The sequence below is a fragment of the Oncorhynchus keta genome, chromosome 16 (genome assembly GCF_023373465.1).
Source record: "Oncorhynchus keta strain PuntledgeMale-10-30-2019 chromosome 16, Oket_V2, whole genome shotgun sequence".
NCBI classification, from domain to species: domain Eukaryota; kingdom Metazoa; phylum Chordata; class Actinopteri; order Salmoniformes; family Salmonidae; genus Oncorhynchus; species Oncorhynchus keta.
Window position 1 is genome coordinate 8346034 of NC_068436.1, and position 25901 is coordinate 8371934.

At 43.2% G+C, this 25901-nt stretch overlaps 3 protein-coding genes across 3 annotated transcripts in view; all 3 read left to right on the forward strand.

The window, feature by feature from the left end:
- Positions 1 to 1577: 1577 nt before the first annotated feature.
- Positions 1578 to 20511, forward strand: LOC118395544 (uncharacterized). The gene is made up of 7 exons (XM_035789369.2): positions 1578 to 6507; positions 6901 to 7031; positions 7229 to 7405; positions 11235 to 11396; positions 16018 to 16129; positions 17189 to 17316; positions 19410 to 20511. Exons 1-7 carry the CDS (start codon positions 6225 to 6227, stop codon positions 20340 to 20342), a joined length of 1926 nt encoding a protein of 641 aa, XP_035645262.2. The 5' UTR covers positions 1578 to 6224; the 3' UTR covers positions 20343 to 20511.
- Positions 20512 to 21763: 1252 nt separating this feature from the next.
- Positions 21764 to 25901, forward strand: part of LOC118395477 (zinc finger protein 311-like) — a 103198-nt gene continuing 99060 nt past the window's right edge. Inside the window, exon 1 of the mRNA XM_052465161.1 lies at positions 21764 to 22378. Within this exon, the coding sequence (XP_052321121.1) occupies positions 22096 to 22378 (283 nt within the window). The 5' untranslated portion in view covers positions 21764 to 22095. The remainder of the gene's footprint in view (positions 22379 to 25901) is intronic.
- LOC118395475 (zinc finger and BTB domain-containing protein 41-like) overlaps positions 22424 to 25901 on the forward strand; it is a 55498-nt gene continuing 52020 nt past the window's right edge. Inside the window, exons 1-3 of the mRNA XM_052465093.1 lie at positions 22424 to 22463; positions 22817 to 22941; positions 23142 to 23318. Coding sequence (XP_052321053.1) covers positions 22439 to 22463; positions 22817 to 22941; positions 23142 to 23318 — 327 coding nt within the window. The 5' untranslated portion in view covers positions 22424 to 22438. The remainder of the gene's footprint in view (positions 22464 to 22816; positions 22942 to 23141; positions 23319 to 25901) is intronic.

Genomic DNA, 25901 nt, shown 5'->3' on the forward strand with positions numbered 1-25901 from the left:
AGCTGTAATCGATGAACAGCATTCTACTCTTAGACGCTTTGTGGAAAGGGCTCGGGTCTTGACTAATTGTGTGTTAAGTGTGGGACCATGCCTTAGAAATATTAAAGCATCAAAGGCATAGTTCGGGATTCTGGAAATCCCTTTATCTACTTCCCCAGAGTCAGATGTACTCGTGGATACCATTTTTACATCTCTACATCCAGTATGCAGGAAGTTGGAGGTAAATTTACAATCCAATGCTAACTATACTGAACAAAAATATAAACGCGACAATTTCAAAGTTTTACTTAGTTCATATAATGAAATACAGTGGGGAGAACAAGTATTTGATACACTGCCGATTTTGCAGGTTTTCCTACTTACAAAGCATGTAGAGGTCTGTCATTTTTATCATAGGTACACTTCAACTGTGAGAGATTGAATCTAAAACAAAAATCCAGAAAATCACATTGTATGATTTTTAAGTAATACATTTGCATTTTATTGCATGACATAAGTATTTGATCACCTACCCACCAGTAAGAATTCCGTCTCTCACAGACCTGTTAGTTTTTCTTTAAGAAGCCCTCCTGTTCTTCACTCATTACCTGTATTAACCGCACCCGTTTGAACTCGTTACCTGTATAAAAGACACCTGTCCACACACTCAATCAAACAGACTCCAACCTCTCCACGATGGCCAAGACCAGAGAGCTGTGTAAGGACATTAGGGATACAATTGTAGACCTGCACAAGGCACGCAAGGTCCCCCTGCTCAAGCCAGCGCATGTCCAGGCCCGTCTGAAGTTTGCCAATGACCATCTGGATGATCCAGAGGAGGAATGGGAGAAGGTCATGTGGTCTGATGAGACAAAAATAGAGCTTTTTGGTCTAAACTCCACTTGCCGTGTTTGGAGGAAGAAGAAGGATGAGTATACCCCCAAGAACACCATCCCAACCGTGAAGCATGTAGGTGGAAACATCATTCTCTGGGGATGCTTTTCTGCAAAGGGGACAGGACAACTGCACCGTATTGAGGGGAGGATGGATGGGTCCATGTATCGCAAAATCTTGGCCAACAACCTCCTTCCCTCAGTAAGAGCATTGAATATGGGTCGTGGCTGGTTTTTCCAGCATGACAACGACCCGAAACACACAGCCAGGGCAACTAAGGAGTGGCTCCGTAAGAAGCATCTCAAGGTCCTGGAGTGGCCTAGCCAGTCTCCAGACCTGAACCCAAAAGACAATCTTTGGAGCGAGCTGAAACCTGAAGGATCTGGAGAAGGTCTGTATGGAGGAGTGGGCTAAAAAAATCCCTGCTGCAGTGTGTGCAAAACTGGTCAAGAACTACAGGAAACGTATGATCTCTGTAATTGCAAGCAAAGGTTTCTGTACCAAATATTAAGTTCTGCTTTTCTGATGTATCAAATACTTATGTCATGCAATAAAATGCAAATTAATTACTTAAAAATCAATACAATGTGATTTTCTGGATTTTTGTTTTAGATTCCGTCTCTCACAGTTGAAGTGTACCTATGATAAAAATGACAGACCTCTACATGCTTTGTAAGTAGGAAAACCTGCAAAATCGGCAGTGTTTCAAATACTTGTTCTCCCCACTGTAAGTAAATTCATTAGGCCCTAATCTATGGATTTCACATGAATGGGCAGGGGTGCAGCCATGGGTGGGCTTAGGAGGGCATAGGCCCACCCACTACCAGGCCCAGCCAATCAGAATGAGTTTCTATCCACAAAAGTGCTTTATTACAGACATTGTGTTGTGTGACAAAACTGCACATTTTGTTATATTACAGCCTTATTCTAAAATGGATTCAAGAATTTTTTCCCCTCATCAATCTACACACAATACCTCATAATGACAAAGCAAAAACAGTTTTTTTTAGAGATTTTTGCATATGTATACCTTATTTACATAAGTATTCAGCCCTTTTGCTATGAGACTCGAAATTGAGCTCAGGTGAATCCTGTTTCCATTGATCATCCTTGAGATGTTTCTACAACTTGATTGGAGTCCACCTGTGGTAAATTCGATTTATTGGACATGATTTGGAAAGGCACACCTGTCTATATAAGGTCAAACAGTTGACAGTGCATGTCAGAGCAAAAACCAAGCCATGAGGTTGAAGGAATTGTCCTAAGAGCTCCAAGACAGGATTTTGCAGAGGCACAGATCTTGGGAAGGATACCAAAAAATGTCTGCCTCATTGAAGGTCCTCGTGAACACAGAGACCTCCATCATTCTTAAATGGAATAAGTTTGGAACCACCAAGACTCTTCTGGCACCCGGCCGAACTGAGCAATCGGGGGAGAAGTGCCTTGGTCAGGGAGGTGACCAAGAACCCGATGGTCACTCTGACAGAGCTCCAGAGTTCCTCTGTGGAGATGGTTGTCCTTCTGGAAGTTTCTCCCATCTCTGCAGCATTCCACCAATCAGGCCTTTATGGTAGAGTGGCCAGACGGAAGCTACTCCTCAGTAAACGGCAAATGACAGCCTGCTTGGAGTTTGCCAAACGGCCCCTAAAGGACTCTCAGACCATGAGAAACAAGATTATCTGGTCTGATGAAACCAAGATTGAACTTTTTGGCCTGAACTTTTTCTACAATTTTTCCCACATGTTACGTTACAGCCTTATTTTAAAATAAATGCCATAAAATAACAGTTTATTTTTTTGGTGTGGAATGAACAGCTGACCGAAGACAGAATTAGGGATTTTCTAATTGAACTTCTCTGTGGCCGTGTATGAAAAGTCTATTTCTGGGCCAGGTGTCAGTTAAACTACAGTACCAAAGCAATTCATATCTTGCAGTAAAATACTTTATCTTTGAGAAGACAGGTTAAATGTTTTTTTTGTGTGTAATGTTCTCTCACTTAGAAAACAGTCCGGATCATACAGGCCTAGACAATATCCAAAACAACTAACAATACACTGAATTCATACATTTTCAGTCATTTATAACCCAATACCACAACACAACTCAGTAACGTATTCAATCATTTTGCTGTGTATTTCGGATGCCAATAGAATGTACCAGAGGCCGCCAAAATAGAGCTTGTTTGGCAAAAAGTTCTTAACCCGGGGGATCCTGGCTGGCTACTTTTTCTATTTAGCTGGCTACTCCATGTGCTTGTGGGGAAAAAACTGAGCCCTACCATGGACGTACAGTGTCCGTCAGTGCTCAGTGAGTGAGGATGCTTGTCACAGTAAATGGAAAGAGGGTAGGTGGTAGGAGACATTAACTGGAGAGAGAGGCAGAGAGAGAGGGAGTGTGAGGTGTTGTCCACATTGTTTTGCTTTAACCACCAGCTGACAGAAAGATGAGCTGAACATACCAGTGTGCCAGTGGAAGGAAGAACAATAGCAGGTGACCCAACTGCGGTTTGTGACTACTATCATTTCCCATTGTAGCCAAGTCAATCGCAGTAATTCCATTTCCAATTTGTTAACAGAATTGCGAGTTTCAATCCCCTAATAATTCATAAACAAACTTGATATCAGTGAAAATAATAACTAATTGGTAGGTCTACCTTGACACGTTACCTCTGACCTGTTGTTAATCCTTCCTCCTCATGAGCGTAAACTGTGTTAGAAGAGTTTCTACTTCCTGAATCACCTTATCCGATATGAGTGTCCACAACGGGGAGAAATCATAGCAGTGTGTCTTCAGATGTACGCAAGGAATATCTGGAAAACACTGTTTAGCTGACATAGTTATCATGGGAAATGTCTTTGGGTAAGAGGGTAATTAACCCTTTGTTAACTTGTCATTTCAAACAGACTTGTGTAAATACCTGTTTTTAGAGGGGCAGTGTCAAGGCTAGAACGAGGTCTGTTGAATATTTAACCTACTGAGGTGATGTACACTGATCAAAAATATAAACGCAACATGTAAAATGTTGGTTCCATGTTTTATGCTGAAATAAAATATCCTGGAAATTGTCCATATGCACAAAAAACGTATTTCTCTAAAATGTTGTGCACAAATGTTTACATCCGTATTAGTGAGCATTTCTCCTTTGCCAAGATAATCCATCCACCTGACAGGTGTGGCATATCAAGAAGCTGATGAAACAGCATCATCAGCTGGGGACAATAAAAAGCCACTCTAAAATGTGCAGTTTTGTCACACAACACAATGCCACAGAAGTCTCAAGTTTTGAGGGAGCATACAATTAGCATGCTGACTGCAGGAATGTCCACTAGAGCTGTTGCCAGATAATTGTATGTTCATTTGTCTACCATAAGCCATCTCCAATGTCGTTTTAGAGAATTTGGCAGTACATCCAACCGGCCTCACAACCACAGACCACGTGTAACCACGCCAGCCCAGGACCTCCACATCCGGCTTCTTCACCTGCGGGATTGTCTGAGACCAGTTTTCCGGACAGCTGATGAAACTGTGGGTTTGCACAACCGAAGAATTGCTGCACAAACTGTCAGAAACAGTCTCAGGGAAGCTCATCTGTGTGCTTGTCGTCCTCACCAGGGTCTTGACCTGACTGCCGTTTGGCGTCGTAGCCGACTTCAGTGGGCAAATACTCACCTTCGATGAACACTGGCACGCTGGAGAACTGTACTCTTCACAGATGAATCCCTGTTTCAACTGTACCGAGCAGATGGCCGACAGCGTTGTGTGGGTGCCCCCATGGTGGCGGTGGGGTTATGTTATGGGCAGGCATAAGCTACAGACAACAAACACAATTGCATTTCATCTATGGCAATTTGAACGCGACAAGATCCTGAGGCCCATTGTCATGCTAATCACCCGCCACCATCACTGCATGTTTCAGTATAATTCAATGACCCCATGTCGCAAGGATCTGTACACATTTCCTGGAAGCTGAAAATGTCCCAGTTCTTCCATGGCCTGCATACTCACCAGACATGTCGCCCATTGAGCATGTTTGGGATGCTCTGGATCAACGCGTATGTCAGCATGTTCCAGTTTCCCGCCAATATCCAGCAACTTTGCACAGCCGTTGAAGAGGAGCGGGATAACATTCCACACACCGCAATGAACAGCCTGATCAACTCTATGGGAAGGAGATTGCGCTGTATTGTGCTGCATGACGTGGTCACACCAGATACTGACTGGTTTTTGGAACAATTCCCTACTTTGTTTTAAAAGGTATCTGTGACCAATAGATGCATCTGTATTCCAAGTCATGTGCAAGCCATAGATTAGGGCCTAATTTATTTATTTCAATAAATAAATATCCTAATATGAAGTGTAACTCATATTTTTGTTCAGTGTATATGGAATAAAGTAATTATATTATTTTGTACTCTATTCTTGCTAACACTCTGTTCTTTCTAAACAAATCTACAAATCTGCTCTCTGCTTGAAAGATACTGATCATAGGAGATTTGATGTAATGTAATAAGCAGTACCGCATTTCAAAGGACAGCACGCATACCTTTTTAATTTAACCACACGCTTTGCGCTACGCCGTCATGTCGCCAACCAATAAGGTCCTTTCTATTAAGTAAAGCAGAGGCCAAGAGTTTAATAAGAACAGTGGTAAAAAAAAAATAATAATAAACTATTGGCAAGAGTTGAGGAACAGGGAGGGAAGAGGAAGACACCTGTAAAAGATCCAGGAAAATGTGGGGGAGGTCCGAGAGAGAAGGGAGGAAGATGGAACTGGGACACACAAGGCTTAACAGCACTTTGAAATTAGGGAAACATCCGACTGGGAAGTGTGATCAATGCCAGGAGATGGAGACAGTGTAACACATTCTATTACAGTGCCAGGAATATGGGAGGGGAAGGGACAGTTTGTTATTAGTATCAAGAAATAATGGTATTGAACAGCCAAGTTTAATTGAATTGTTAAGAAAACCTTAAGGTGATATTGTATTTAATTATGTATTCCGATAGGGGGAATGGTTTAATTTTGTAGTTCAATTTTAGATTTTCTCCATCTCTGGTCCACAGTCCAGTAGGTGGCGGTAATGCATCACTAAAGCTGGTTGTCAAACGCGATTTACAAACCACTGAAGAAGAAGTGTAAACAGAAGTGACCAAGAACAATTTCCACTTTAGAGTTTTTGTTGTTATTTAGACGTTTATTAACAGCGTGGAAATCTACATTTGACTAATTTAACTGCATAGCATCACATACTTACCCCAGGTAGTTTTTAATTCGCGTTGGGGACAGGACTTGGTTGATAGATCTGTTATTTAGGTGACTAACGTTAGCTAGCTGCTAACGTTAGCTAACAATGGCTAACTGTATGGTTTTTCACACTCAAATCGCCTCCATCATGGAGGTGTTAGCGAATGCAGCCGTGGCAGAGGTCTGCAAACTCGTAGACGACGACTATGCAGTGTTTCGTTTGGAAATAACTCAAAGCCAGAAAGAAAACAGGACATTGAGGAGGAAACTACAGCTATTGGAAATGAAGGTGGCACGGGAGCGCGCAGAGAGGACAACGCGAGAGCGCGTCCTCGCCAGTCGTCCCACTAGTGTCAAGATCCTCGACCGATACAGAGGAATGGCAAGAGGTACATTTTTATGAAGGTCCAGGCTGCGGGGCCTGTCGCCCCATTCACATCTGCACATGTGTGACTTTAGATGCGTTAACAACAGGTTAACCAGAATTGGGTCTTGGTCAGTTTCTGTATAGTATGCAATAATTCCACTGATTACTTAACTAACTTGCAGAAAGACACTCATTTTCTAACCAGATTCTTGATCTACTGCATTTCCTATTAATTGAAAACCATATGAAGCATGTAACAGTCAATCCATCTATAAATAGTATATCAAGAAGTTATGCTTCGTGTTACCTTACATTCTTAACAATTCTAGTGTCAAAACTGTCAATAGTGCGTTATAGCATTGAGCGTTGACAGTAGCAAACCTAACCACCTCTTTTCCCCCAATCACTCTCTCAGGTGAAGGACATCTCACTGGAGGCCACAGGAGTTTTGTGAAGCCAGCGGGACACAATGCATGGAGAGATGACCAACCAATCACTGTTGATGAGGGGAGTGGAACCTCAACCCAGCACGTTATCGTGATCGAGGTTAGTGTAATAGTATTACATCAAAATTAGAGTACATCAAATGTGGCCAGTTTATTTCACAAAGGCTCCCCTCAGCTATTCACTTGCTCCCCTCAGCTATTCACATGTACATCCTCATTTATCTGCCTGTGAGACTTCACTATGCCATTGTTATCCTATTCAACTCATGTACCAGTAATAACCTCTTCTTGTGTCAGTCTGCAGATGCAGAGGCTGTAGGTCCTGGGGTCAAGCTGGAGAGGTCTGAAGGAGAGGAGGACCCACGGCACAGCAGAGACATCCAGACTGGAGCGGCTGGAGTGCCCCCTGTAGCCACAGAGGACCCCACCATCACCACCACTGCGCAGCCCAGAACCCGATACAGCGTCACGGAGGTCAGTGGAACGCCGAACGCCGTCCTCAAGTCAGAGACAGACACCGAGACTTTAACTGTAACACAAATGCTCTTACACACAGGATCTGACCGTAGGTCAGACCCAGAGAGACTGGGGCTTGGGAGACTGGGCTGTCCCCCTGCTCCCGGCTCAGAGTACTTATCGGTATTTCATCAGAGCCAGAGGCCTGTTCATTCCCGTGGGGATGGTGATGTTGATGCGTTAGACACTGGTGTTGATGATGCATCTTGTTCTTACACTACAGAGATGGACCCTGGCAACATATCCTTGGGTTTAGAGACACAGACTGATCTGTTTAAAGGGGACTGGAACCGGCGCAGTAATAGTGTATACACTGATGGCTGCCTAGATAAGAAAGGGGAGGTTATAGTCATAGATGAGGTGACTGTGAAAGTGGAGGGTGACGCTCCTCTGACATGGAATGCAGACGAGACTCACTTAGGAGAAGGACAATCACAGGGCAGCACCAATGACTTCTTAGATTACAGGGAAAGCTTAGAGACAAATCTAAATGTCGCAACCCACTCCCCTTTACACAAACTCAGGGATCGCGACCCAGTGTCTATGTCGATTGCTCCTTCCGATTCACATGGCCATGTCCTTTTCGATCAGGTATTGAACTCAAACGACAGGGCTACAGCCCAGGCTCAGGGAGGGGGGGCCACATCAGGCAATAGTAAAGAGAAACGGTTCCTCTGCATGTTCTGTAAGAAAGGCTTCAGCTGCACCCAGAAGTTGGAGATCCACCAGAGGGTCCACACAGGGGAGAAACCATTTAGCTGTACCCAGTGTCACATGTGCTTCGCCCAGGCTGGCAACCTGAAGAGGCACCAAAGGGTCCACACAGGGGAGAAACCCTACAGCTGCCCCCAGTGTGAAAAGAGGTTCTCCCACCAACACCAACTGAAAATGCACCTGAAGGTCCACACGGGAGAGAGGCCGTTTGCCTGTAATCACTGTGGGAAGAGGTTCTCAGAGAGGAGCTACCTCAGGATACACCAAAAGAAAAACCATGCCACTCAATAACATAGAAATAAACCATTCCACTCGATAGACGTACATGCACAAAGGAAACAACGTGTAGTGGGTCAATTTGTGCAACAGCTAAATGTGAGGCTTAACTTCTCTGCGGTTTTGGTACTGTACGTACCACGTAGCAGCTTGAAGTGAACCCGTGCACATGCACAGATACTCCGTGACTGTGAGAGCAATGTCTTGCATCACGCTCAATTGCAATTTCTGCAGTGCTGCTTGTGGCAACCTCATAACGCTGAGTCTTTCTTTAAAGACCAAGGTTAATTTTCATTGTTGTCTGCAGAAAAGATCCAGAGATGCATTTGGAATTATGAGAGTAACAGATTTCAGTGTTGAATATTCATGGGTACAACATTGCATCAACAAGTGTGATATATAAGGCATATATAAGCCTAATGAGTCTCTTACATAGTGTTTGTACTGCATAGGCTATATGATGTTCACAAATGCCTGTTTCATTACTTCCATTCAACTCCTTCATTTTTCCCCAAGACACTTTTAATGAGAAAATGCAGTTCATGCAGATTTCTAGTTGAGATGTGTGTATGTGTGGTTTTCATATGGTGTATTTAAAACTTGTTTATATTCAATAAACACAAAATGGGACTTTTCATTCTAAGACTTTCATTGAGACTCTCTTTAGTATACATCACATCTGATCTCACCCTATTCTGCATACACCTGACAGCGCTTTATAACCAATATACACTTACTAAATATACCTACACTACTGCACACTTTTTCTCCTCTCCTTTCCTCCTGACTGCATGTTCTGCATAGAAATAGAATTAATAGAACAGGCGTCCCCATTCAAGTCAATGATGGCATAATACAACCCCATTCAAGTCAATGATGGCGTAATCGAACATGTTGCTTGTTTCAGCAAGGAGCTACAAAGTGTCATTGCCTTGTTAAGAGCATGTTACAGCAGAAAGGGACTCAACCACACAAATGCCCGACCGTCCCATCTTCAGTCCGCTGTTCGTTCCACAATGATTGAGATATAATAATAATATATGCCATTTAGCTGACGCTTTTATCCAAAGCGACTTACAGTCATGTGTGCATACATTCTACGTATGGGTGGTCCCGGGAATCGCACCCACTACCCTGGCGTTACAAGCGCCATGCTCTACCAACTGAGCCACAGAAGGACCACAGATATATATATATATATATACACACACACACTGAACAGAAATATAAACACAACATGTAAAGTGTTGGTCCCATGTTTCATGAGCTGAAATAAAAGATTCCATAAATGTTCCAATATCCACAAAAAGCTTTTTCTCTAAAATGTTGTGCACATCCCTCTTAGTGAGCATTCCTCCTTTTTTAAAAAGATAATCCATACACCTGACAGTTGTGGCATATCAAGAAGCTGATTAAACAGCATGATCCTTACACTGGTGAACCTTGTGCTGGGGACAATAAAAGGCCACTCTAAAATGTGGAGTTTGCTTACACAACACAATGCCACAGATGTCTCAAGTTGAGGGAGTGTGCAATTGGCACGCTGACTGCAGGAATGTCCACCAGCCCTGTTGCCAGAGAACTGAATGTTCATTTCTCTACCAACGTCGGTTTAGAGAATTTGGCAGTACGTCCAACCGGCCTCACAACCGCAGACCACTTGTATGGCGTTGTGTGGGCGAGTGGTTTGTTGATGTCAGCGTTGTGAACAGAGTGCCCCATGGTGACGGTGGGGTTATGATATGGGCAGGCATATGCTACAGACAACCAAGACAATTGCCTTTAAGCCACATCTTATTTACGTCCACCATGATGGGTTTAACAACAATGAAGTCATTCTGTAACTACAGTGTAGGACTCATGTAGTGGGGATGGGTAAACACTACATGTTGAACGTGTGTTTATTATCCATGTGTACGTACCTGAGGGGTATCCTACGAATCAGGTTTGAGGAGTTAGTGAGGTAACTTTGATCAACTCTGAGTTCAACTCGGGATATCCAGTCACCTTTTAGTCAGGTACATTTCTATGGCAACAAATCCTTCAGAACTAACCTGCTTCCGGGCAGGCTAACTCAGGGCTAGCTCCATTTATCCTGAATGAAGTGTCTGAGCTGTGAGTTGAGAACTAATTAAATCAGATTATCTCCCTCTCGCAAAGACTGCATCATCACCCCTTCATTTGAGTAAGAGGATTAAAATATTTGTATTAAATCAAATGTTTTTTTTTGCGTGTTAAAAAAAGTGTAACATGTTAAAATACCTGTCACATTATTTAGTAATGACAGAATGCATTTGAAACTTTACAGCACAGTAAAACTTATGTTTGAAAAATACAATTATTATTATGACATAAAAACTATTTCTTGATAGGAGTGGGAAAAAAGACGGCATTAACGGCAAGTAATAAAATGACAACGGCACTTCTAAAATCCACATTTCACACCATATCGTGCTGAAAATTTGCAAGATAACATTTTCCTTCATTTTGATTTTGGCATAAAATCTAAATGTGGCACTGACTTTCCCATGGATTGATGTTTTAGCATTGTCTCAATGAAGAGTTCGGTGTTCAACTAGCCATGAGCGACATTCACGTGCACTTACAAGCCTGCTTAGAGTTAGCGGCGCGCGGATGGATGGATGCGCAATATCCACCGTCATGGTACTGATGAAGCCTGAGCTGGAATGTGAAGCTGGTTAGCTTTAGAAAACCCTGAGTAGATCTAGCTGGCTTCGTATGATACACCTCTGAGGGAGTATATGTCTGGTTAATCTGCATCACTTGTCTCTTCCAGGATGAGGAGGATCCAGAGGTGCTGCTGGTGAAGGTCGAGGGGTATGAGGAGGGTCTGGGGAACCCTGAGAGGACCATGGTCATGGAGGACAACCAGACTACACCTCCTGAACCCACAGCGGAACTAGCTGAGCAGCACAGGACCACACACAGTCTAACTGAGGTGAGCCCACTGAACTACTGTCTGAATGGTATTAGTTCAGGGCCTGTATCCACAAAGCCTCTCAGAGCAGGAGTGCCGATCTAGGATCAGTTTGAACTTTTAGATCGTAATGAATAAGATTATGTAGACAAATCCTGGATCAGCACCACTCAGACTATTTGTTGAGCCTGTATCCATAAAGTGTCTCTGTGTAGAAAATTGGTCGTACGTGCTAAGAGACATTTTACTCTTATGGGTAAAAATGAAAGCTATGCATGAAACCTCTCCAGTCATATGAATCCCACCTAGCCGACAAAGATTTAGGACACCTCATGAGATGTCCTAACCAGTTAAGCGTTATCAGCAGGTGTCTTGATAATAGGAAAAGGCAGTGAGTCAAGGGTTCCTGCTCCATAGACAGGCAATTGCTTTAGAGTTGTTGATTTTTCTATATGATCAATCCATACATGATCTAGACTTACATGCAACAGTATCTCTTGTGCATTTGACAATGATTTCACGGGGCCTATTTCACATGATATGCCTAAAGATGATTTAATTACCTACATTGCTATTTCAAGTTATCCTTTTGGAGTTTAACATCAAGCTGCTCAAAAATATGACTGAGCCTTGTCTTGTGTTTGGTACTGTCAATCACTCGAGACTGACACTTTTTTGGACAAAATAAGAATTCAGATGATCAGAGCGCACTTGTATCCCAACTGGAACTTGTCAATATTCTAAAACCGGTGCTTAATTTGAGGAACAGGATCCGGCACCTCTCCGTTTTGGACTGTTTTTTTCCAGAACCTTGAAGAGGAGTGAGACAACATTCCACAATCAATCAATCAACAGCCTGATCAACTGTATGCAAAGGAGATGTGTTGCAAAGTTTATTCATGCCAACATATTAAGTAAGAATTATGTCATGACTCTCCTGACAGTGGATTAAAGGACCCATTAGCGAGGCAAATGTTTGAATATAGCCAGACCCCCTCTATCCACCAAAGAAAGGCCTTTGTCCACAGAAGATCAACAGCTCTAATGGCCAAAGAGTGAACTTTGGAACAATAATCATAAGATAAGAATGGTCGGGGGGGATCTAAAGAATAATCATATTGTTTATTATTTTATGATGTCATTAAGGATGGTATAAGAAAGTAACAGTAAATCTGAAAGTGTAAGCATTCTGTATCAACTTTACATCTAAATGTTGTATAAAATATATGATTAAATATGAGAATACTTGTGAAGATAGCAATGTGATTTTAGCCTTCTAAATAAGAATTGTTTTCAAAAAACTTGTGCCCTGTCAGTAAGCACATCCAAGTGAGCACAGACATTGTGTCTGCATGATGGAACGCCCCCTTTTTACCCGGGGATAAAAGCCTTGGTAACGAAATGTAGAGCCTGACCTTGAATAATCAACCTTGAGACCAAGTAGACGGACGGTGAGTCGGACGTTACGAATGGTTGAAACTACCAGACCAGGAGCGGTGGCTACATGGCTGAAAATGTTGAGACCAGAACATTGACGGGTTACTACTGGCGTGTAAAGTGGTCGGGAGCTGAACCCTGAATAATCAACCATTGAGACCAAAAGACGTGAGACCGTGGTCCACATGTTGAAATAGTTAGAAACTCTCAACCTCAACACAAGATGAGAAGATAACCTCCACTACGCAACCAGAAACATTCACAATCTGCAGCTGTGCATGTAAAGGTGGTCCTAGAACTTTGACTAAAGACACAAGGTTGGAAGTAAGAAACCCCATCTCAGACGATCATTGGTACATCTGAAGTATCTGTCCTAACAACCACTCCACTACCAGATAAGCTCTACAAAGGACATTGTGACCTATGGTGGACAAACAGAGTCTTACATCCCTCGACAACTTCACCATAGGACCCATCGAGTTCAACAGAGATAGACGATGATCAAGGACAGCTATGCGTAAATATATTGCATTTCTAATCTGAATGAGCGGTAGTCAGGGTGCTAAGTATTCGTATTTCCGTGGGCATATCTTCCAAATGTAACAATGATAGTTGACCCTCCCGTTGACTCTCCCAAACGGTCATGCTTTTGTTAGTCCACTAGGGACCTGTTTTCATTGTATTACGCTAGTAATCAATAACCTATATGTGTGTGTTTGTTTATGTATGTGTTATTATTTAGTTAGTAAATAAATAATTAAGCCAATTTGTATAATCAAATCAAATTTTATTTGTCACATACACATGGTTAGCAGATGTTAATGCGCGTGTAGCGAAATGCTTGTGCTTCTAGTTCCGACAATGCAGTGATAACCAACAAGTAATCTAACTAACAATTCCAAAACTACTGTCTTATACACAGTGTAAGGGGATAAAGAATATGTACATAAGGATATATGAATGAGTGATGGTACAGGGCAGCATACAGTAGATGGTATCGAGTACAGTATATACATATGAGATGAGTATGTAGACAAAGTAAACAAAGTGGCATAGTTAAAGTGGCTAGTGATACATGTATTACATAAGGATGCAGTCGATGATATAGAGTACAGTATATACGTATGCATATGAGATGAATAATGTAGGGTAAGTAACATTATATAAGGTAGCATTGTTTAAAGTGGCTAGTGATATATTTACATTTCCCATCAATTCCCATTATTAAAGTGGCTGGAGTTGGGTCAGTGTCAATGACAGTGTGTTGGCAGCAGCCACTCAATGTTAGTGGTGGCTGTTTAACAGTCTGATGGCCTTGAGATGTTTGGCCAGAAGCTGTTTTTCAGTCTCTCGGTCCCAGCTTTGATGCACCTGTACTGACCTCGCCTTCTGGATGATAGCGGGGTGAACAGGCAGTGGCTCGGGTGGTTGATGTCCTTGATGATCTTTATGGCCTTCCTGTAACATTGGGTGGTGTAGGTGTCCTGGAGGGCAGGTAGTTTGCCCCCGGTGATGCGTTGTGCAGACCTCACTACCCTCTGGAGAGCCTTACGGTTGAGGGCGGAGCAGTTGCCGTACCAGGCGGTGATACAGCCCGCCAGGATGCTCTCGATTGTGCTGATTCATCAATAAGGTTAGGGTTCTTGCAAATATCAAGGAGTATGCGACTGTCACATGTGTTCCTTCTCCAGCCTCTAGGTCACCAGGCTGCTCGTTATGGCGCACACCTGCCACCATCATTATGCACACCTGCGCATCTTCTGACTCACCTAGACTCCATCACCTCCCTGATTACCTTCCCTATATGTGTCACTCCTTTTGGTTCCTTAGCCAGGTGTTTTTGTGTTTCTTGTTTTGTATTTAGTTGCGTTTATTTATTAAAACACTCACTCCCTGAACTTGCTTCCTGATTCTCAGCGCACTCGTTACATAAAAATGCCTCACCTAAGGGAAGCATCAGGGAGTGTTTTTTGTGTCAGGTGGAATGATGTTGGGTCCGGGTGCCGCTACGGGCTCCTCAGCCGGTTCGCAGGGCTCCTCAGCCGGCTCGCCGGGCTCCCCTGCCTCCTCGCCGGGCTCCCCTGCTTCAGCCGGTCTGTCGGGTTCCCGCGACCCAGCCAGCGGCAGGTACCCGTGCATCAGCAGGGGTGACTGGTTCGCTCCTGATCACTGGGATTGTCCCTTGGCTTGGTGTTCTGCGGCTGGAGCCGAACGCGCTGGGGAGGGGGTACCGTCAGGTATGCTTTCTCTCCTGCGCTCTAGTTCGCCATTCTCCTGCATCTCAGCTGGATTGACAGGTTTCCCGTGCCTCAGCAGAGGTTACCGGTCCGCTCCCGATTATTTATTAAATCACTCACTCCCTGAACTTGCTTCCCGACTCTCAGTGCACTCGTTACAGTGACATTCAGAATGAGACTGATGAGGTAATGATTGATAAACGGCTGTTATTGATATCTTTAGAGTTTAAGTCGGGAGATAGTAACTCGTTAAACAACTTTTCCCGTGGTGCCCCAAATTCCTAATGAGTTAATGGTTACATTAATTTAATTGAGTAACAATTGAACAGTTACTTGATTCAATAAATAAGTCATCACATTAATGATAGTTATGTCATGACAATTAAGAGAAGGCAAAGTGATCGCGTCAGCCGGAAATGATACCAAACATTTGCAACATTTGATGTACAGTCACATTCACCATGGTTTTCTGAAGCTTGCTATAGAGTTCGAAACTGGCGATGCCTCATCACGATTGTTTCAAATGATGGGGAATAACCAATGTCAATAAGCATCATCACTATCTTTCCTTTGCAGTAACTCAAACTGTCGTGATTACAAGCTGAGAAACCTTTCTGAGTTTATTTTACTCCTGGCTCAGAGTTTGTCTGGGCAGTGTCTTAACATCATCCTAAAACCTACTCTAAGATGTTTTCTGTTGTTGTTGTCTTAAAACAGGTTAACAGAACTCCTAAGACCTTTTCTGAGATGGTTTGTGGATACGGCCCTGCTCTTGATCAATTTTGTCTTAAGTGTGGGACCATGCCTTTGAATGATCAAACAATTCAAGTGTCAAGTAATCAAATCAACTAACATGTTTACACAATACTCATAACAATCCCTCATTGCCCAATCAGAAGATGCCCCATAGCAGGGTGCTCATATCAGATTTCTTGATCCAACATCCTCTCACTCTGTATCTCTTACAGTCAGTAGACATGGAGAATGGGAAGCCTGATCTGCTGTTGGTCAAAGAGGAGACGATAGAGGACGGACCAGAGAGCATTAACCTGCTGAGTGGCCTAAAGATGGGGGAGCAAGGTAAGGGAGACATGCAGTTTATTAGGTAAACCACTCCATTCACAAAATGGTTTGCTCCTACAGACAGTGATTCACGTGACCGTGGCTTGCTATATAAAGCAGGTAGACAGGCACCGAGTCATTCAGTTACGGTTTGATTGAACGTTAGAATGGGAAAAATGAGTGACTTAAGTGTGGTATGATTGTCAGGCCAGGTGCGCCGTGTGTTCCAGTATCTCAGAAACGGCCGGCCTCCTGGGCTTGTCATGCACAACATTGTCTAGGGTTTACTGAGAATGTGCGACAAAGAAAAAACATCCAATCAGTGGTAGTCCTGTGGGTGAAAAAAACGGATTGTCGAGAGAGAACGTCAAGAATCGTGCAAGCTAGAAGGCAAAAAATACTGCAGCACAATAGTGCTGTGCAGAATGGCATCTCGGAACGCACAACTGTCGGTTCTTGTCATGGATAGGCTATTACAGCAGATTACCACACCAGGTTCCACTCATATCAGCTAAAAACAAGAAACGGCTCCAGTGGGCATGCGATCACCTACACTGGACAATTGAGGAGTGAAAAAACATTGGCTGGTCCGCCGAATCCCGGTTCCTGTTGCGTCAGGATTTGGCTTAGGCAGCATGAATCCAGGGCCCCATACTGTCTGGTGTCAATTGTACGTCCTGGTGGTGTAGTGGGGTAGGGAATGTTTTCCTGGCACGTTAGGTCCCTTGATGCCAATTAAGCAATGTTTGTACGCCACAGCGTATCTGTTCGGGAGGAAAAGGTGGGTCCAACCCAGTACTAAATGGGTGTACCTAATAAACTGGCCAGTGTATATCCTACATATAGGAATAGATCTTCAATGGGAATAGTAATGCGCCTTTTAAAAATATTTTTTTATATATTGTTTATTCGCCGTTAGTCAGCACCTCCACTCAAAATACGTTTTCTGGGTGTGCTGCAGCTCATGTTTTTTATTCTACATAATGTATGAACTTGACCAGGTAATTGACTCAAACTCCATATGTAAACTTTTCTCTGCCATGTTTGTAAAGTCTATTTTCTAACCTCTTCCTTCAGGTGGTTGGCTGGAGGCTAACAGAGGAGACTGGCCGACCATCTTGGATTCCCAGACCCAGACTGGTGCAGCCAAGGGCCCAGGGGACGACATCACTGAGCAGGCCAGGACCAGAGGCGACATAGTGGAGGTCAGTGGATGGGACAGCGTCCTCAACTCTGGGCTGGTGAACAACCCTGTTAACCACAACCAGAAACAGACAGTTGAACACAAAACAACATCCAAACTTAATCTCCATGACAACAGACTGGCTGAGACCAGGGCGAGGCGTAGATTTGGAGGTGTCCGTAAGCGGCAGGAGAGAACAGACACAGACTCGGCTAGCGATGCTCCGTCTTGCTCCTATAGTTGTGATTCAGAGACACTGATGGCACCTCAGGTTAACCCCATAACAGGTGCTGCCTTCAGCCTGCCTTCTATAGGATCTATCAACTGGAACATGGACCCTGTGACAACACAGACACTCCCTGGCCGTCCTCCTCACACTCTCCTAATGTTAAACCAGACCTCAGACAATGCCAGTGCCTCAACACTAAATTGCTACACAAGCCCATTGACAAATTACAGTAGTAGAGATGGAATCTGTGGGAAACCCTTCAGTTTCCCCAAACAGGTGGAGATTCACACAGGGGAGAAACCTTTTGGCTGCCAACTGTGCCGGGCCAGTTTTTCACACTTGTTCAACCTGAAGAGGCACCAAAGGGTCCACACAGGGGAGAAACCCTTCAATTGCCCCCAGTGTGAGAAGAGGTTCTCCCACCAGCACCAGCTGAAGATGCACCTGAAGGTCCACACGGGAGAGAGGCCATTCGCCTGTACACACTGCGGGAAGAGGTTCTCAGAGAGGAGCTACCTTAGGATACACCAGAAGAAAATGCACACAGCCCATGTATAGTGACATGTAATGTAGTACTAGTTAGTTTGCAGTTAGTTCTGTTGGTTTAGGATGTAGTAGGAAACTGGATGAGGTGAACTGAGGAAAGAATGATGAGGTGGCAGAGTAGATGATATGGGGATGGTTGGTGTGATGGTGTCTGTAAAAATGATTCACTAATGAAAAGTGACAACCTTGTCCTGTTTGATGCTGGTGTTTTATAATGAGATGATAGTGCCTTAATTCAGGTTTATTTGACATGAAGCAATGTGTAAATCTGGACATATTTAGTTATTTTTGTGTTTTTAATATTTAGTTTATCAACTCTTTTGTTTTTTATTGCAAATGTCAAGCACTTTTGAGCCAAGGATTTGCAGATCGACTGACAGGTTAACACTTTTAGGCTTAGCCAGCTTTTGTTTGAAAAAATGCATCTGGAAACAGTACAATCCTTTTGGTTTCACCTGGTTGCCAATTCCAGATCCTTTGAGAACATCATTTGAGTCGTCGCTTGAAGCGTGAGAGGAATGGGAGACAAAGGAATCCAGCAATGTTGAAGCAGAGGGTTTCGTATAAGAGGGCGACTGGCTACAATTCTGAACTGTGTGTGGTGCGCTTTCTGGCGCCCAGAGCTGCTGAAGCATCAGCCAAGTGGGTGTTACAGAGTGGATGAGGAGAAAGGCTTACCTTTTACGAGATCATCTGCAGACACCATTCTCTGACCAGCTCTCTCTGATCAAGCCATGAACTGACCCTCTCCATCTTCGGAGGATGCCGCTTTCAAAGATTTGGCCGCTATTGGTTGACCCGTCATGATATATTGCGTGGTTGTTTTTTTGTTCTTGAAGCGCTTTGAGATTCTATGAAAAGTGCTATAGAAATGTAATACATTTTTATTAATGCTGAACCTTTTCCAAAGTATTCTAAAATGAATTGCGTCAAAGCGATGTGTACCAGATTTACGGAAAAGTAAATATAGTGAAGTTATTCTACTCATCACATGTATTGTTTTGTGCAATAAAAGTAATGTACTTCACGTTATGAGTGTATGACCATTTTGTTGAAATTAAATACAAAATTGACTGTATGATTGACTTGGTTATTTTTTTTATCATTGCAGGGACTGAGTTTCCCTTATGTCAGTCAAATCAACACATTTGGACATTTAACTTTATTATTATTATTTTTTTAACTCCAATGGCTCCATATTGTTAGGTGCTTGAATCACAGTGTTAAAGATGGGCTTAATTGTGGTTAACATTTTATAATATCATGTCATGTTTGTGTGTACAGCAAAGAGTTTCTGAAATAAACCTTTATTTGCTCTTCTGTTCAATTTGTGTTTACAGTCTGCAGTCCATGAGGACCTGCTGATATCCGGTGTTGGTGGCGAGAGAGATTGGACCTCTGAAGCGGCTGGTCACAAACCCTGGCCCCAGATCAGAACTCTGGATCAGGAGCCGTCGCTCTTCCTTCCCGAGTCAGAACCAGGACCGAACCGTGAGGGGAAGACACTCCACCCCCACCACCACTACACAGGGCACAACCAGTGGACAGGGGGACTGAACAACCTCAGTCCTGGTGGTCATCAGAGAGACAGAGGCTCCAGTCAGGGATCCAGTCTGCAGCCCAGACCCTTCTCTTCACAGTCTCAGTGCAGAGATGAAGCAGGGCCTGAGGCTGATAGAGATAGACCCTCCTGTTCCTATGATACAAACACCATGATGAACAGAGCAGGTCACCCTGGGCTTCAGCCTTCACACAGAGTGGTGGGAGACCCCCCTGGTGTGAGTCTAACAGGAAGTCTGTCTTCTCCTTCAGGATCCTGTTTAATGCCTGGTGACTGGGTTCATAGAAAGCCTGGGTCTAGCCTTCCTCAGTTACCTCAGGTTTACCCCACCAATACAGACAGGGTCAGGATGGGCGTTCACCATGAGAGGTACCTAGACTATAACACAGCACACAATCCCAACAACACCCAAACAATGTCAAGAGGTCAAGGAGGGAGTTCAAAGACTAACCACCTGAGGGTGACTCCTGCTTCTACCTCCTCTGGTGTCATTGGGTCACAACGTGGGAGGCCGAGCGTTAGGACAGACGCTGACAAGCCGTACGCCTGCCCCACATGTGGGAGGCGCTTTGCTAAGGTGAAATATGTCAAGCAGCACCAGACCGTTCACACCAATGAGAGGCCCTTCAAGTGCAAACTATGTTACAAGAGCTTCTCCCGCCTGAGTAACCTTATCAGACATAGGAGTGTTCACAACGAGGAGAAATCGTAGCAGTGTGGCTTGAGACATACACAGAGAATATCTGGTAATATTCTTTAGCTGAAATATTAAAGTAGGGTATATATTTGACTATATACCGGTATTGATGCATGGACTGGTTTGGGTTTTTACTTTGTATAATGGTGTTTCAATGTTTGGTTTGATAAACGTGTTAAGCCACTGTTGAGTGCAATGTCCGTTTATAGTTTATTCCGTTTGCTTCTTGAGTTGTCTCCCACACACCAAGCTCTGCACTCGGTGACACTCAAGGAGAGCATTTTTTGCTGCTACCACGAATCACAACCACTTGAGGTGACAGTCTGCGTGGTCAATGCTGCAGCTGCGATGCATTCTATAATTGCACTATTAGTTTGTATCTTACTGACTGCTGTCGTATCTGGGATCTACATCTGTTTATATTAGTTACTATGTTGTTACTAAGCAGTTATGTATTACGGCAGTGTTACTTTACTACACCTAATAGGAAATGCACATGCGCACTAGGGTGCCGGGAACTGTAGAGCACGAGGGGTTTTGACTAAACGAAAACTAACTATACTCCCGTCTCCTGCCTGGTAATTTCCCCACAACACAAATATTACAACTGCAAACAGTTAGTGTCTTTTATTAGCAAGCTGTGGCTAAAATAAATCGTTTTAGCTCATGCTAATCGCTAGCGAAATGTACCTAGTCAGGGCTAACGTAGCTATCTCGCTATACACCAGCCTGATACCTGGTGTATGCCTAGGTCAGCATGCTTGTGCAACGGTATATCCTAAATCAGAGTAATAGGCAAAGCATAAATATTTTATCTACATCCAAGCTACAGTAAGATAAAACGTTTAATGTAACATTAATTAGGGTTCAATGGGAAACACTGGTTCCTACCCTGTCACAATAACCACTCCCTGGCTTTTTCATTCGTTATGTCAACCACTGCATTCAGTGACTACTATATTCCATCTTTTGGTTGAAGTTTCATAAAACAGTATAAAACCATCAGAATGGACAAAGCCCATTTAAAACACCCAAAAGCCCCCCCCCCCATAATAGGTGATCAAATGTTAATGACAAATCATGTCCTTTTTATACGTTGACTTCTTATTTGCTTGTTTATCATTTAGAATTAAACATTTCCTTCGAACCAATAGTTTCTTGTTCTTGCCACCGATAGGATCTTGCCAGCCATTCTTTTAAAGGTAATTTACTGCTCTGAGCTTGAAAGGGCTTTCACTAGATTCCACAGCCACAAAGTCAAAATTGGCTATTATAAAAATGCCTGAAAACTTGCTTTTTAGTCTTAATTTAAGGTTAGGCATAATGTTAGCGTTGTGGTTAGGTTTAAAATGAAATGTTAAGAAAAAATAGGCAGATTTTAACCATAATTATGACTGAATCTGTGTACGCTAGTGAAGACCCCTTGAAATATACTAATCGTGAATAGGTTTGATGTGAAACGTAATAAGCATTACCGTATGTCAATGAACAGCGCGCATACATTTGTTTATTTTGCCACACCCTTTGAGCTATGACGCCAACCAATAAGATCATTTCTCTTCAGTGCAACGAAAGTAAACAGTGACCAAGAACACAATACATTGTTTTTAATTGATATACGTTTATTAACGACATGGAACTCAAAATTTGACTAATTTAACTGCCCCGCAACACATAACTTACCCCATGTAGTCGTTCATTTGCGTTGGAGACAGGACTTGGTTGATAGGCGTTATCTAGGTAAGGCTAGCTACTTTACCTGCTAACAATGGCTAACTGTATGGTTTTTCACACTCAAATAGCCTCAATTATGGAGGTTCTAGCGAATGCAGCCGTGGCAGACATCTGTAAACTCGTAGACGACGACTATGCAGTGTTTCGTTTGGAAATAACTCAAAGCCAGAAAGAAAACAGGGCATTGCGGAGGAAACTACAGCTGCTGGAACTGAAGATGGCACGGGAGCGCGCAGAGAGGACAACGAGAGAGCGCGTCCTCGCCAGTCGTCCCAGTAGTGTCAAGATCCTCGACCGATACAGAGGAATGGCAAGAGGTACATTTTGCAGAAGACTGCGGGGCCTGTCGCCCGGTTCCCTTCAGCACTTACGTTCCGATGTGTTACCCAGAACTGGGTCTCGGTCAGTTTTGGGATAGTATGCAATACTTCACCTGATTACTAAGCGATTTTGCACAATTGTTTTGTATTTTACCAATAGGCAGATCAATTAAGAACAAATTACTCTTGCACAAAGACAAACACTATTCTAACCAGATTCTTGATTTACTGAATTTCATATTACTTTATACAATTAAAGAAGGTGATGCATGGAACAATGCATTGATCGATAAATATAATATCAAGAAGTTATGACAAGTGTTACCTTACATCCTTGCCAATTGTAGACGGCCAATAGTGTACAATATACTGTTGAGCATTTGTAGTACATAACTTAACCACCCCTTTTCCCCCCAATTACTCTCTTACATGAAGGACAACTCACTGGAGGCCACAGGAGCTTTGTGAAGCCAGCGGGACACAATGCGTGGAGAGATGACCAACCCATAGCTATAGATGAGGGGAGAGGAACCTCAACCCAGCATGTTATCGTGATAGAGGTTAGTGTCATAGTGTGACAAAACATTTAACTACAGCAAATGTGGCGTGTTTGTTTTAAAAAAGCTCCCCTCGGCTATTCACTTGCTTACATGTACATCCTTAATTTTTCTGCCATAGGGGAGCATGTGAGACTTCCCTATGACATTGTTATACAATTCAACTCATGTACCGATAATAACCTCCTCTCTTCTTGTGTCAGCCTGCATATGCAGAGGCTGCAGGTCCTGGGGTCAAGCAGGAGAGGTCTGAAGGAGAGGAGGACCCACAGCACAGCAGAGACATCCAGACTGGAGCAGCGGCTGGAGCAGCGCCCCCTGTAGTTAGGAAAGACCTCGCCGCCGCACCCCAGGCCAGTACCAGACGCAGCATCACAGAGGTCAGTCCAACGCCATCCTCGAGACAGACCCAGAGACTAACTTTAACACACAGGCTCTTACACACAGGATCTGACCACACTTCAGACCCAGAGAGAATGGTGCTGGGGAGACTGGGCTGTCCTCCTGCTCCTGGCTCAGAGTATTTACTGGTATTTCACCAGAGCCAGAGGACGGTTCATTCCCGTGGAGATGGTGATGGTGACGATCTGTCTTGTTCTGCCACTACAAAGATGGACCCTGGCAATATATCCTTAGGTTTAGAGCAAAGATGGGCAACTGCCGGCCCGCATATCAATTTCCAAAAACGGATAAATAAAATAAAAAAATGGTAACTCAGTCTGGGTTTCAACTTAATGTTGCGATTTAGAATACACAAGATGCAATTTCGAAATTTGGTTGTGCATCAGCAGTTTCTCTTATGTCAGTCACCTGCAGCCGCTCAATCAGCCAATGTCAGCTAACATTTTTAAGAGTGGACTAAGATTGGTAAATTACTCCAGCCAGCTATGGAAACGTGTAGCAATCATGGTCAAATTACCATCCAGGGGGCCCCCATTGATTTTGTTAGTCACACTCAATCGGATATCATATTAAAAACTGCGAACATTTCTCTCCATCCTATGGCAAAATGAGTAGAATTGCATGAAATTAGTTATACAATTGCAAAATCTTCTCTCCACCCCATCGCAAAATGTGTAGCGGCAGGGATCGAGACCCAGTGTCCACGTTGATGGTACTGTCATGATGTTGGCCTCTTTGGGTATAGCAAGCCCCATCCCCCTCTCCCTGCCTCCCCTTGCCTCTTTCAACTAGGCTGCTGTGGTCAGAGAGACATCGTAAATTCCTGAGGATCTCCTCATGGACACACAGTATAGAGAGAGTAGATTTTCATGGAGCACAAAGTAATTTCTTCCACCTCACAGAACTTGAGGTACGAACAAATTTCATGTTCCGGAGAAAGTATAAAAGATTGGTGAAGAATCCAGCTACGAACTGGTCCCTTTGTCACAACTTGGGGAAGCTCATGGGAGACAGTGTGGCCACATTACCATAACGCTGTTTATCTAATTGTTGTATAAGATGAATGAGTGAGTATGATACTGTTTACACAATTTTACAATGTGATTTTGGACTGTTTAATGAAGGAAAACTCCAATCCCCTTTTTGAGTTGACTAAATCAGAGGACCGCCCCTGAGCCCAGTTAGGGCAAGACATCCTGGGACAGCCCTTTTCTGCCATTCCGAATAAAACCCAACTTTGAGAAATTATCACCAGACCATATTTTTCGCCATTAGGGGAGGACAAAGGTTTTGGACCATTGCTGAATCTTTTAACCATACCACGTGGTTAAACTCTTAGACTATCGATACCGACAGAATAATAACAAGTCTTTGATATTAATTACTAGTCTGCAGCTAGGAATTCGGTATCATTGAACTTGAAGAACGGCAACCGCCGAAACATTCATTCTATAACGAAACGAATGAATGTCACTCTGAACTATCCACTATAACCACGACAGAGAGAGAGAGGACAATTCTACAAAAGAAACAAACTTTTCACCAGCGATCAATACGACACACTAAGCGTAAATATATATATTGATTGCAATTGTTCCCGAATGAGTGAGTGTTCATGTGCAAAGGATTAGCATTTCAATTGTTATAATTATCACTCTGTAGTGACTTCTTAGTCGACCCCCACTTCCCCTTTTGTCTAACAAGCCGCCATGCCGGTTTAGCACACTTGGGCACATTCTCCTATCATTTCTTGTAAACATATTTACTGTTTGTTTATGCATTTCTGTGAATTAGTTAGTTAGTAATAAATAAATGATTTAAGACAATTGATGTATGGATGACTCAGTGACGACTGGGTTCGTGCAGGTAACCAACAATTTATTAATTAATTCGAAGACTAATTGATCAGATAAAATATCTGAAAAGTTATTTTAGGAAATTATAACTTTGTAATCTGAATATTTTTCCTTGGTGCCCCGACTTCCTAGTTAATTACATTTACATGATTAATCAGTTGATCGCTTAATACTAATGACAGAGAATCTTTGATGAAAACTATATCTTCAGTTTAATGATAGTAAAGACACGACAGTACCTTCTGATTCACACAGCCCTGTCGTCTTCATTTAGGTATTGAACTACGTTTTTCATTGTTGTCAGCAGAAAACTACAATTTCAGTGTTGAATATTCATGGTTAAAATGTTGCATCCAGGTATTGTGTGATATACACTGAGTATATAAAACATTAGGAACACCTTTGCACCCCCTTTTGCCCTCAGAGCAGCCTCAATTTGTCTGGACATGGACTCTACAAGGTGTCGAAAGCGTTCCACAGGGATGCTGGCCCATGTTGACTCCAATGCTTCCCACAGTTGTGTCAAGTTGGCCGGATGTCCTTTTGGTGGTGGACCATTCTTGATACACATGGAAAACTGTTGAGCATGGAAAACCGAGCAGCATTGCAGTTTTTGACACACTTAAACAGGTGCGCCTGGCACCTACTGTCATACACCGTTCAAAGGCACTTAAGTATTTTGTCTTGCCTATTCACACTCTGAAT